We start from the raw sequence: 13,662 nt of genomic DNA on the forward strand, positions 1-13,662 counted from the left end.
GCCAGGAAGATTCATGTCTAAGTTTTAATTTTGTGAACATGTATTTTCATTTTTCTTGGGTATACCTAGAAGTGGAATTGCTGGGTCATCTGATAACTGTGTTTAACCTTTTGAGAAACTACCAGACTTTTCCAAAATGGCTTTATTCCCACCAGCAATATATGAGGGTTCTAGTTTCCCTACATCCAGTGTCAACACTTTGTTATTATCTGTCTTTATTATGACATTCATTCTAGTGGTTTTCTTGTGGCTTTGATTTGTATTTCCCTGATGCATGATGATAAACCATCTTTTCATGTGCTTACTAGCCATTCATTGATATATCCCCTTGGAAGAAATGTCTTCATATCCTTTGCTCACTTTTAAATCAGTTACTTGTCTTTTTGTTTTGTGTTTTAAGAGCTTTTAAAAGTACATCTGGATTATCAGTCTCTTATGAGATGTATGATTTGGAAATATTTAAGTCCAATTTATCTGTTTTTCCTTTTGTTGCTTTTGCTATTGGTATATTATCTAAGAAACCTTTACCTCAGAGTTCTCTGGTGGCTCAGCAGGTTAAGGATCCAGTGTTATTGCTGCGGCGCAAGTTTGGCCAAGAAAAGAAACCATCATCTCATCCAAGGTCATGAGGATTTACCTTTATGTTTCCTTTTAAGAATTTTTTTTTTTTTTTTTTTTTTTTGGCCCTCAGCTATTTATTACTGAGGCAAAGTGCTATGCAGAAACACCAACACAAAGAGGACCCATTTCCTGATATATCCAACTGTGGCTGTGGTGTTTTCAGTGTGATATAAGATGCAAGTGACTGCCACCCAGCATAAATATGTGCGTCACCTCATATGCAGAGTTATAGACCCAGCTTGGTTCTTCTCCAGTGTCTTCTCAAGTTGTACCTGGTTGGTTGGTTTCTTTTTTTGCTTTTTTTTTTTTTAGGGCCGCATCCACGGCATATGAAGGTTCCCAGGCTAGGGGTCCATTTGGAGCTACAGCTGCTGGCCTATGCCACAGCCATAGCAATGCAGGATCCGAGCTGCGCCTTCAACCTACACCACAGCTCATGGCAATGCCAGATCCTTAACCCACTGAGCGAGGCCAGGGAGATCCCACAACCTCATGGTTCCTAGCTGGATTCGTTTCCACTGTGCCATGACGGGAACTCCATGTACCTGGTTTTATTACCAGTTTCCATTCGAATCCATGGGGGGATGGAATGATTTTTCTTTTGCTTTTTGGTCAGGAATTGCTTGATTCTCAAAAGTCTTGTGAGAAGACATGGCAAGGAGCTAATTCAGCTTCACAGAGGACGGTAGAGAAGAGAAAAGAGTTTTTTTTTTTTTTTTTTTTATTTCTTTGTTGTTTTATGGCCACACCTGTGGCATATGGAAGTTCCTAGGCTAGGGGTCTAATTGGAGCTACAGCTGCTGGCTTACACCACAGCAACTCAGGATCTAAGCTGTGTCTGTGCCCACACCACGTCTCATGGCAACGCTGGATCCTTAATCTGCTGGGCGACCAAGGATCAAACCCTCATCCTCATGGATACTGTTTGGGTTCATTACCGCTGAACCACAATGGGAACTCCTAAGATTTTTTCTAATGTAGGTAGGTCTGTGAGCTCTTTTGAGTTAATTTTTATGTATAGTGTAAGGAAGAGTTTCACTTCATTCTTTTGCCTGTGACTGTCCACTTCTCATGACACCATTTATTGAAAAGGATGTTTTTTCCCCCAATTGAATTACTTTTGACACCCTTGTTGGAAATCAGTTGACTCTAAATGTAAGGGTTTATTTCTGGACTCTCAGTTGTTCCATTGATCTGTATTTCTAGCCTTAGGTGAGTACTACACATCTTAATAACTGCTTCAGCTGTGTAGTAAGTTTTGAAATTGGAAGTATGAGTCTTCTAAATTTGCCCTTCATTTTCATGATTATTTTGCCTCTCCTATATCCCTTGCATTTCTTTATGAATTTTAGAATCGGCTTGTCTATTTCTTCAACAAAAGCCAGCTTGAATTTTGATAGAAATCAATGTTTAGGAGTTCCCGTCGTGGCGCAGTGGTTAACGAATCCGACTAGGAACCATGAGGTTGCGGGTTGGGTCCCTGCCCTTGCTCAGTGGGTTAACGATCCGGCGTTGCCGTGAGCTGCGGTGTAGGTTGCAGACGCGGCTCGGATCCCGCGTTGCTGTGGCTCTGGCGTAGGCCGGTGGCTACAGCTCCGATTCAACCCCTAGCCTGGGAACCTCCATATGCCGCGGAAGCGGCCCAAGAAATAGCAACAACAACAACAGCAACAACAAAAGACAAAAAGACAAAAAAAAAAAAAAAAAAAAAAAAAGAAATCAATGTTTAATATTGTTGCCCTGTTAGAAATGTTATTATCAGGAGTTCCATTGTGGCATAACGGGATTAGCACCAGGATGCAGGTTTAATTGCTCGTGAGGAACAGTGGGTTAAGGATCTGGTGTTGCTGCAGCCGTGGCATAGGTCACAACTGTGGCCCAGATCTGATCTCTGGCCCAGGAACTCCATGTGCCATGCCATAGGGCAACCAAAAAAGAAAAAGAATGAGAAAGAGAAAGAGAAAGGAATGAGAAAGAGAAAGGAAGAAAGAAGGAAGGTTGTCATTTGATCTGTGAGCCATAGGGTGTCTTTTCATTTTTTTAGTTCTTTTATTTTTTTCAGCAATGTCTTACAGTTCTTTGGTTAACTATAAGTTCTTTTTGATGCTACTATAAATGGAATTATTTTCTTAATTTCATTTTCAGATTGTTCATTATTATTGTATAGAAATGTAATTGATTTTTGTACATTGTTCTTGCATCCTACAAGATTACTGAGTTTGTTTATTCTAATTTTTAGTTCATTCCTTAGAATTATCTATCTATATACAAGATATGTTATCTATAAATAGCGAGAGTTTTACTTCTTTGTTTCCAATCAGGATGTTCACCCTCCCTCCCTTTCTCCCTCCCTTCCTTCCTTTCCTAATTGCCCTAGTTAGAGTTTTCAGTATAATTTTGAACAGAGGTTATGAAAGCAGACAACTGTGTCTTGTTCCTGATCTTAAGGGGGATAGCATTCTGTCTTTCACTATTAGGTATGATGTTAGCTGTGAGTTTTCTGTAGGTGTCCTTTATCAGGTTGAGGGAGTTCACTTCTATCCCTAGTTTGTCAAGTGTTTTTATTTTGAAATAGTGTTGGATTTTGTCAAATAATTTTTGTTTCTCTTGAGAAGATCAAGTGATCAATTTGTCATTTTAATGTAGTATAACATATTGATTGATATGCAGATATTACACCAGTCTTGCATTCCTTGTATAAATTCTACTTAGAAATGTTGTATAGGAGTTCCAGCTGTATCTCAGATTCCATCCCTGGCCTGGGAACTTCCACAAGGGCGGCCAAAAAAAGAAAAGAAAGAAATGGTGTATGATTCTTTTTATATGCTGCTGGATTCAGTGTTAATACAATTGCCCCTTTAACAACATGACTTTGAGCTTCATGGAACCACTTTTACGTGAATTGTTTTCCAGTAACTCCAAACTGCACCACCTGTGGTTGGTTGAATAGGTGGATATGGAACCACAGGTACAGAACTACACATTTGGAGGGCTGATTGTAAAGTTATATCTGGATTTTCTATTGCAAGTTGGGTTGGTGTCCCAGCCCCACCCCCTGCCACATTGTTCAAGGGTCACCTATATTTTGCTGAGGATTTTTGTGTCTGTGTTCTAAGGGATGTTAGTCTATATGGTTATCCCTTGGTATCCATGGGGGATTGGTTCCAGAACCACCTGCAGATACTGAAATTTGTAGAAGCTCAATCCCTTATATAAAATGGCATAGTCAGTGCTCCATATTTGTGGGTTCTGCATTTGTGGATACAGAGGGCTGACTAGTTTTCTTGTGATGTTTTTGCCTGATTTTGAAATTAGGGTAATGCTGGCATTATAGAATTTTTGTTTCTGTTATTTTGAAGAGTTTGTGAAGTATTGGTATTCTTTTTTAAATGTTTGGTAAAATTCACCAGTGGAGCCATTTGGCCTGTGCTTTTTTTCTTTCTTTTTTTCTTTTATGGCTGCTCCCAAGGCACATGGAAGTTCCTAGGCTAGGGGTCAAATCGCAGCTGCAGCTGCAGTCTGTGCCATAGGCATAGCAACACCAGATCCCAGCCTCATCTACAACTTGTAGCAGTGCCAAATCCTTGATCCCTGAGCAAGGCCAGCGTTTGAACTTGTATCCTCATGGACATTATATGAGGTTCTTAACCCACTGAACCGCAAGGTGAGCTCCTGGCCTGGGCTTTTCTTTGTGGAGTGTTAGAAGCATTAAATTTTAGATGATCTTTTTCATCACACTTTTCATTTTCTGTTCCTTTGACCATACATACATTATAAAGGATCCATACCCTAACCTGCTGTTTCCTCATTCAGAGATAGGGATATTTGTAAATAATGCAAATTCCTCATTTAACATTTAACATGGTTTAACACCTGTAAGTAATAACAACAGTTTGAACTCTCATGGCACTTTATCTGTATATATCTTTTAAGTGATGTATCACCTTCAGTCGTAATAGGTTTAGGCTACAGATTGCCTGAGTGATGGGGGAGTGAAGGTGGGAAATCCACTTATTTTGTTACTTTAATATTTGGCCTTTTATATAAGCTGTAGCTAATAACCGGCTACATACTGTCTTTAGTCTCTTAAATGCTTTAAAGCTATAATTGTTCTCACAAGAACTTTACTTTTATTCAGCCTTTTTTGTACTAACCTTGGCAAATGTAAGTATTACTTCTTTTTTTCCTTTTTTTGGCCATCCTTGCTGCATGTGGAAGCTTCTGGGCTGGGATCAAACCTGAGCTACAGCAGCAGCCCAGGCCACTGCAGAGACAACACGCCAGATCCTTAACCCACTGAGCATGGGAGAACTCTGTGTATGGATTACTTCTTCTTCTTCTTTTTTTTTTTTTTTTTTTGTTTTTTAGGGCTGCACCTGCGGCATATGGAAGTTCCCAGGCTATACTGAATTGGAGCTGCAGCTGCTGGACTGTGCCATAGCTATGCTGGATCCTTAACCCACTGAGTGAGGCCATGAATTGAACCCTTATTCTCACGGATAGTAGTTGGGTTTGTTACTGCTGAGCCACAATGGGAACTCCTGGGATTACTTCTTAAAGGCAGATATGATTGAACACTTTTAGATATCTAACTAAATCAGTGATTCTCACTCTTCTGAGATATTTTGATATCTTCTTTGTCTTCTCTGAGATATTTTGATGGGTAGTTTGCCAAAGAATGGTCAGATAAGTTTGGAATTCCTCTTGGAGAGAGATGCTAAGAGCACATTAACATATTAAAGACCAAAGAATCTTAAGTCTGACTTTAATGCTTAAATATTTTTAATATTAGTGGTCATTTGTTAATATTTTGAGCTAGTACTCAGAGAAGCAAACTTTGGGAAATGCTTCTCCAAATAATTGTTATGAAACCAATTTGGGGCTGCATTTATAGATAGAAATGAGAAGTGAAAATAGAGTTAAGTGTGAAAAGTTTAATTGTGTAGGTCTTAGAACAAATACTTAAAGGCCATAGTTGTGACTTTAGTATTTTATGATGTAGTCATTATATATCTTGTTCTTAACATTGCTATTAGGAAAAAAAATAAAACTCACCACTTTCCCTTAAAAATGCTGTTTAAAAAACCAGACTATAAACTGTTTCTTTTTTCTTTTCTTTTCTGTCTGTCTGTCTGTCTTTCTGTCTGTCTGTCTGTCTGCCTTTTTAGGCCCGCACCTGCGGCATATGGAAATTCCCAGATGAGGGGTCGAATCGGAACTGTAGCTGCTGGCCTCTGTGACAGCCATAGCAACACCAGATCTGAGCCATGTCTGCAGCCTATACCATAGCTCATGGCAACGCTGGATCCTCAACCCACTGAGCAAGGCCAGGGATCAAATCCACAATCTCATTGGTTCCTAGTCAGATTTGTTTCTGCTGCCCACGACTGGAACTCCTATAAACTGTTTCTTAGACTAGACTACTATTTGCACAATGCCTCTTAACTCATTTCCATCGAGAGATAGGATGGCTTTCTCTTGAAGTAGATGTCTTTGTTAGGCTTTTTATTTGAAGGAAGATGGAAATCCTGTCCTCAGGTAAGAATCAGCAATTGGTGCAGGTGTTTTTCAGGTTCTTGTCTAGAAATAATACTTTGATCTCTCAGCTCTCCGTATTTACCTAAGCTTGCCTGAAAGACAAATTTTATGGAGGATTCCTTGAAAGATATTTAGTTCATCTATTCTCCTGTCATTGTTCAGCAAGGATAGATAATGAATGAATGAACCTGCTTAAGTTTGTTACCTGGCTTTTGAAGTCTTATTTAAACTTTCGTCCCTAAATCATATGTCCAGGATGGGAGTAGATGCCTATGGTCATTGACTACAGATTGTCTTTATATAGAAAGTAACATTAGAACTAGAGTTTTGTAGCCTTGACGTTTAAAACTATGCTTTAACAGCAAGTTAAGGAGTTCCTCTTGTGGCTTAGTGGGTTAAGGACCCAACGGCTGTCTCTGTGAGGATATGGGTTCAATCCTTGGCCTCATTCTGTGAGTTAAGGATCCAGTGTTGCCATAAGCTGTGGCATAGGTGGCAGTTGTGGCTTGGATCTAGTGTTGCTGTGGTTGTGGCATAGGCCTCCGCTGCAGCTCCATTTCAGCTCCTAGCCTGGGAACTTCCATATGCTACAGGAGTGGCCATAAAAAGAAAAAGAAAAAGAAAATTAATATATATTCATTTATAATATCAGGACTCATGAGATAGGGACTCTTTGCCCAGATAGTTTATAGTTTAGTAAGGGCGCTAAGGAGTCCGTGTATAAAGTAAGTAGACTATGAGATCATATAAGTGCCATGCTTTGTATAAATAACCATTTAGAAGTTCAAAGAAGACAACAGTCTTAGCTGAGAATAATCTGAAAGTGTTACCTGGAATAGGGTATTTCATTTTGTCTTTAAAGGATTTTATTTCAGCTTGGTAAGACATTTTTTTTTTTCCTTTTTTTTTTTTTTAGGGCTGCACCCATGGCATATGGGAGTTCCCAGGCTAAGGGGTCAAATCAGAGCTGTAGCCACCAGCCTACTCCACAGCCACAGCAACAAGGGATCTGAGCTGCATTTGTGACCTGCACCACAGCTTATGGCAATGCCGGATCCCCGAACCACTGATAGAGGCCAGGGATCAAATCCGCATCCTCATGGATACTAGTTGGATTCATTCCCGCTGGGCCACAATGGGAAGTCCAAGACTTTTCTTTTTTTTTTTTTTTTTTGTCTTTTTGGCATTTCTTGGGCTGCTCCCGTGGCATATGGAGGTTCCCAGGCTAGGAGTCGAATCGGAGCTGTAGCCACTGGCCTACGCCAGAGCCACAGCAACGTGGGATCTGAGACGCGTCTGCAACCTACACCACAGCTCACGGCAACGCCGGATCGTTAACCCACTGAGCAGGGGCAGGGACCGAACCCGCAACCTCATGGTTCCTAGTCAGATTCGTTAACCACTGTGCCACGACGGGAACTCCCAAGACTTTTCTTATGGGGACATTATTCATAGAGTAAGGGCAAGATAGCATCCGTAAAGGCATAGGCAGTAATTAAACGGTGCAGATCAGTCAGTCCAAGATTATACTTGAACACAGATAGCTAAGTCTGATATATGAGAATATGATTTGAAGGCAGATACTTTACTCTTGCTGTCAATCTCTAGTCAGAGGAGCAGAAGAATGATCACCGTCCAGTTGCAGGATAACCATTAAAGAGCCCAGAGTTCAGGGTAATGCACCAGGGCAATCACTGGTGAATTGCTCTGACAGCATATATTGATAGTTCTTCTATCCTTTGAAATGGCGCTAAGAGCCTGTGATTAGGCGAATTTTAAAGAGCTCTTCCCTTGAAGATTGGAATGGATCTGACAGGAAGCTAGGAGACATTTTCAGGGTATGCTTAATCTGTGTAGATTTTAGGAAAGTAGTAAAAGATTAAATTGCAAAAGTAACTTGAAGCCTTATGATAAAGGTCTTTGAATTTCAAGTTGAGGAATTTAGACTATATTGAATTTTGGAAAGCTGTTGAGGGATAACAGCATAATCAGAGTGATGTTTTGGGAATACTGATCTGGCAGTAGCTGCAAAGATAGAGTGAGAAGAATCTGGAGGTGGGAAGCCAAATTAGGAAGCAGTAGTCTGGGTGTGTAAGTACGTGTGAATGTTCTTAATGCCACCGAGTTTTATACATAAAAAATGATTAAAATGTATTTTACAACAATAAAGATCTAATCAAAGCCTTTAAAAATACTCCCTGACTCTCCAGATATCATCATAAGATTTCTTCTTGTGGAGATATGTCAGGAACTTCATGCTTTTAGCACCCCCTCTCTTTAGCCTTGTGGATATAAGAGAGTTCTATTTCATGGCTGCTATTTCAGCTATCAATGGTGATATGCTATAAAGGTGAATTCTGGGAGAATCTGACTGTAGGATTGGTATTGGTGTCACAAGGGGGCACTTAAATTGAACACTGTAAGACCATAGAAGTAACTCTAATCTTTCCTGGACAAATTGGTTTTGACTTCCTCATATTATGTAGCCAATCACTGAGGAATTATTTTTGAAAATAGCTCTTTTTGAGTCACTGAGTATTTCTTTGTAGTCATACCTTCATACCCCCTTAATGAGGACCGTTTTTCTTATTACCCAAAATAAGTAGATAATAAGGTCGTTTATTTTGTAATGAAACCTTAGGCGGGAGCTAAGCAGCATTTTTTTTTAACTATAGTTTATCTACGGTATTGTATTCGTTTGAGGTATACAGCGAAGGGATTTAGTTTTATGGATATACATTTTCAGATTTTTTTCCACTATAACTGATTATAAGACATTGAATATAGTTTGCTGTGCTATACAATAATCCTTATTGTTTATTTTAATATAGTGCTGTATATCTGGTAATTCTATAGTCCTAATTTGTCTTATACTCCTCTTTCTCCTTTGGTAACCATAAATTTGTTTCCTATGTCTGTGAGTCTGTTTCTGATTTTGTTTTTGTTTTATGCTCACAGTATGCAGAAGTTCCCTGGCCTGGGATCGAACTTGAGCCATAGCAGTGACGCTGGATCCTTAACTGCTAGGCCGCCAGGAAATTCCCTTTTCTTTTTTGCTGGCTTCTTTAACTTTTTGAAGTTCATTCATGTTATTACATGTATCAGTTGTTTAGTCTTTTTTGTTGCTGAATAACATTCCATTGTGACTTGACATATTTTTATATTATATGGTGCAGGTTTTTCCCTTTTTTTTTTTTTTTTTTTGTCTTTTTAGGGCTGCATTCATGGTAGGGAAGTTCCCAGGCTAGGGGTTGAATCAAAGTTGCAGCCGCTGGCCTACAGCACAGCCACAGCAATGCCAGATCCAAACTGCATCCTCATTCTAAACTGCAGCTTATGGCAGTGCCAGATCCTTAAGCCACTGAGAGAGGCCAGTACTGAACCCACATCCTCACAGAGACATTGTCAGGTCCTTATCTTGCTGAGCTACAATAGGAACTCCAATAATATTCCGTTGTATAGACATACACATTTTGTTTATCCATTTACCAGTTAATGGATGTTTAGATGAGGTGTACAACAGTAAACTTGTGGTACAGATTTGAATAATTGTGAATAATTGTAGGGTGAAAGGGAATTGGGTAAATATTTTAAGGTACTGTTTCATGAATTTTATTATGTCAGTTGACAGTATTTCTGTATTTTGTTGTTTTTCTCATCCTTTTAACTTCTGTCTTTGAATTAGGAGGCAGTGCCTGGTGAGATCTTTCTGCAGATTGCTATATTCTCTTGTGTTCTAGAAGGTCTGATTTCTTTTCACATTGATAGCAAGCAGGCAAAATAGAGGGGGAATAAATAGTATTTAACCTTTTGCTTTGTGTCTCTGTTCCATAGCCGTGCAGTCAGAAACTTGTGCATGAGGACAGATTTGTTCTATGGCCTCGGAGTTGGGTGCCGGGGACGATGGCGGCTATACTGAGCTCGCAAAGCCCCTCTATCTTCAATACTTGGAGAGGGCCCTTCGGTTGGACCATTTCCTGCGACAAACGTCAGCCATCTTCAATAGGAATATTTCTAGGTATGCTGTTCCATCTTCCCAGTATGTTTCACTACATTTCTGATTCTCATTATTTCTGTAGATCTTAGGGTTAAAGTGTTTTATGGGTTTTGAGATGTTTGATTTTTTTTTTCTTCTTTCTTTCAAATAAAATACTTCTATAAAGTGTTCATAACCATAAATTATAATATTTTGCTGGGTCAGCTTTTATTGTGGCTTCACCATTTTTCAATTTATAGTGATGAAAGTGAAGATGGACTGGATGACAGTAATCCTTTATTGCCCCAGTCTGGGGATCCCTTGATACAAGTTAAGGAAGAACCTCCAAATTCATTGCTTGGTGAAACTTCTGGAGCAAGCAGTTCTGGAATGTTAAACACATACTCATTGAATGGAGTTCTGCAGTCAGGTCAGTGTGGTATGAGATCCCGTTTTGGCTGTTGGTTCTGTTAAGGCAGTAGTCCTTTCATATTTTTATTCTTTGTTTCTCTATACAGAATCAAAATCTGACAAAGGGAATTTATATAACTTCTCTAAGTTGAAGAAAAGCAGAAGGTGGCTAAAGGTAAGAGATGAGGCAGAATCTTTTTTTTTTTTTTTTTTTTTTTTTTGTCTTTTTCTAGGGCTGGACCTGAGGCATATGGAGGTTCCCAGGCTAGGGGAAGAATTGGAGCTTTAGCTGCTGGCCTACACCACAGTCACAGCAACACTGATCCAAGCCGCCTCTGTGACCTACACCACAGCTCATGGCATCACTGGATCCTTTAACCCACTGAGCCACAAGGGAACTCCTTCATAGGTATTTTTGAGAATGGAGCACTATTCTGAGTGAGGGAGTACAAGCAGAATTATTAATTTATTTTTTATTAGTTCCTGAGTAGTTCATTCCCTGTACTGGGAGATGCCCTTGCAGATAGAAAGGCTTTCTGCCCTGAGGAGCTTACATTAAGAGCATTTCAGTCAGAAGGAACAATTGTAAAAGTGCTGAGAAATGAAGCAACTTGGTTTGTTTGGGGAAAAAAGACGGTAGAAGCTAAGGTTAGCTGATCACGTTGAGCCTTGTACACTATGTTACAGAAGTTGTATTTTAACTCTAGTTACAGTGGTAAGCAGTTGGAGTATATTTAAGCCAGGGAGTGACATAGACTCATTTACACTTTTACAGGATTACTTTCATTAGCTAAACTGAATTTAGGATGGCATTTCTTCTATTGAAGCTAATTATTTCTTTATTTCATACTTTTCTTGTGACTGAGCTCAAAATAATTTAAAGATCTTGTTTCATTTTTTTAATCACCAGGCCCTTTAAAGGCTCCTGTTTTAAAGGTTTTTTTTTTTCATATCAGTGAGGTTTTAAACTTTTTGGTAGTATAGTAACCTTTATGTGTAACCATCACATTTTAAAAGATTGAAACTAATGGACATGCCATAAAATCTGCCCTTTTAAAGTATGTAATTTAGGGGAGTTCCTGTTGTGGCTCAGCAGTAATGAACCTGATTAGTATCCATGAGGACTCAAATTCAATCCCTGGCCCTGCTCAATGGATTAAGGATCCAGCATTGTAGGCTGGCGGTTATGGCTCCGATTCGACCCCTAGTCTGGGAACTTCCATGTGTCTCAGTTGTGGCCTTAAAAATACCAAAAAAAAAGTATGTAATTTAGCAATTTTTAGTGCATTCATAAAGTTTGTGCAGCCATCACCACTATCTGATCCCAGAAAACTTTCTATTTTCTTTCTTTTTAAGGCCACACCTGAGGCTTATGGAAGTTCCCAGGTTAGGGGTCAAATCTGAGCTGCAGCTGCTGGCCTACACCACAGCCACAGTAATGCCAGATATGAGCTGCATCTGCAACCTATACTGCAGCTTGTGGCAGTTCAGGGTCCTTAACCCACTGAGTGAGGCCAGGGATTGAACCTGCATCCTCATGGATACTAGTACCACTGAGCTGTGACAGGAACTCCCAGAAGTTTTTCATTACTCCAGAAAGAAACTACTCATTAACAGTTAACCCATTCTCTACTTTTCCCAGCTTTTGGCAGCCACTGATCTGTTTTCTGTCTCTCTGAATTTGCCTCTTTTGGACATTTCATATACATGGAAACATAAAACATGGCCTTTTATGTGGCCTCTTTTACTTAGCATAGTATTTTCAAGGTTCATTCATGTTGTGTCATGTGTCAGTACTCTTCCTTTTTGTGGCTCATTAATACTTTGTAATCTGGATAACATGACATTTTGTTTATCCATTCGTCACTTAAAGGCTTTTTGGGTTGTTTCTCCTTCATTAACCATCATAGCTTGCTTTCTATATTCTCTTATGTACTATAGTACTTTTTAAGGTTTTGTTTAGGTTTTTTTGTCCTGGTATTTGACATTAGTTAAATTATCTTATGTGTAGCATATGTGCTAAGTGAAATTTAGCCTTGTTTCTATTTATAGCATTTCCCATGTTTTAATACTCTTTAATTCATGACCACTAGGTTTAATTGGTATCCTTTTGTTTTTCAGTTGAATTGGTAAAGAATAGTAAAAGGGAAACTGGAAAGACTGTCTTCTACTTGTTTTTGTCATTGTTTTGGTATCTGGAAAAACTGCTTTGATTATAAAAAGGAATTGCTTCATAGCAGAGGTTCCATTTTCATTTCCTCCCTTTTTCAGAGCATTCTGCTAAGTGATGAGTCCAGTGAGGCAGATTCTCAGAGTGAAGACAATGAAGAAGAAGAAGAAGACGATGAAGAAGAAGAAGAAGAGCTCAATCTCAGTAGAGAAGAACTTCATAATATGTTGCGTCTGCACAAATATAAGAAACTTCACCAGAATAAGTATAGTAAAGACAAGGAGGTAAGAGTATCAGGAGAAATCTCAAATCTTCATGCTGGGTATTTACCCTTTGGTTTATATTAATTGAAAATACGTCATTTTAACTTTATATTTAAATGGTGGTGGTGATTCTAATAATTGAAATATATTTCACTGTAATAACATAAAAATTCAGCCTTTTAAGAATCCGCAGTTCAGTTTGTAGTATATTCATAGAGTTTGTAACTATTGACACTATCTAATTTCAGAATATTTTCTTACTCCCAAAAGAAACCCCACTCCCCTTAGCTCTTGCCCCTTATTCTCTTCATTCCCCTCAACCCCAGGTAGCTCTCTGTCTGCCATTTGTCTCTTTAAGTGTGCCTATCCTAGACATGTTGTATAAGTGAAACAACATGTGGTCTTTTGTTTCCAGCTTCTCTTATGTAGCATAGTGTTTTCAGGGTTCATTCATGTTGTAGCATGTATCAGGACATCATTCCTTTTTATTACCAAATAATATTCCATTGTACAGACATACTGCATTTTATTTATCCATGTATCATATGATAAAGTAATTGGATTGCTTCTACTTTTGGGGTGTTATGAATCATAGGTAAAGATAGTGAGTCTTTTCACTTTTTGACTCCTATGAACAATGCTGCCATGAAGATTTGTGTATACGTTTTTGATGTGGTCATGCA

The 13,662-nt window shown here is 39.0% G+C and overlaps 1 protein-coding gene across 4 annotated transcripts in view; it reads left to right on the plus strand.

Moving 5' to 3' along the window:
* The window catches only part of INO80 (INO80 complex ATPase subunit), a 141,111-nt gene that overhangs the window by 21,812 nt on the left and 105,637 nt on the right, over nucleotides 1–13,662 (plus strand). For all 4 annotated transcript variants that reach the window (XR_014813106.1, XR_014813107.1, XM_003121588.6 and 1 more), the window contains exons 2-5: nucleotides 9,994–10,177; nucleotides 10,396–10,565; nucleotides 10,654–10,721; nucleotides 12,818–13,000. Coding sequence is in view for 2 of the 4 variants with exons in the window: in XM_003121588.6 (XP_003121636.1) it covers nucleotides 10,035–10,177; nucleotides 10,396–10,565; nucleotides 10,654–10,721; nucleotides 12,818–13,000 (564 nt within the window). In the remaining 2 variants the exon portion in view is untranslated. The remainder of the gene's footprint in view (nucleotides 1–9,993; nucleotides 10,178–10,395; nucleotides 10,566–10,653; nucleotides 10,722–12,817; nucleotides 13,001–13,662) is intronic.

Source organism: Sus scrofa, chromosome 1 (assembly GCF_054392235.1).
Source record: "Sus scrofa isolate SSC_HxYL_T2T_F1_AM1 chromosome 1, Sscrofa_HxYL_maternal_Yorkshire_Landrace_v2.0, whole genome shotgun sequence".
Taxonomy (NCBI): domain Eukaryota; kingdom Metazoa; phylum Chordata; class Mammalia; order Artiodactyla; family Suidae; genus Sus; species Sus scrofa.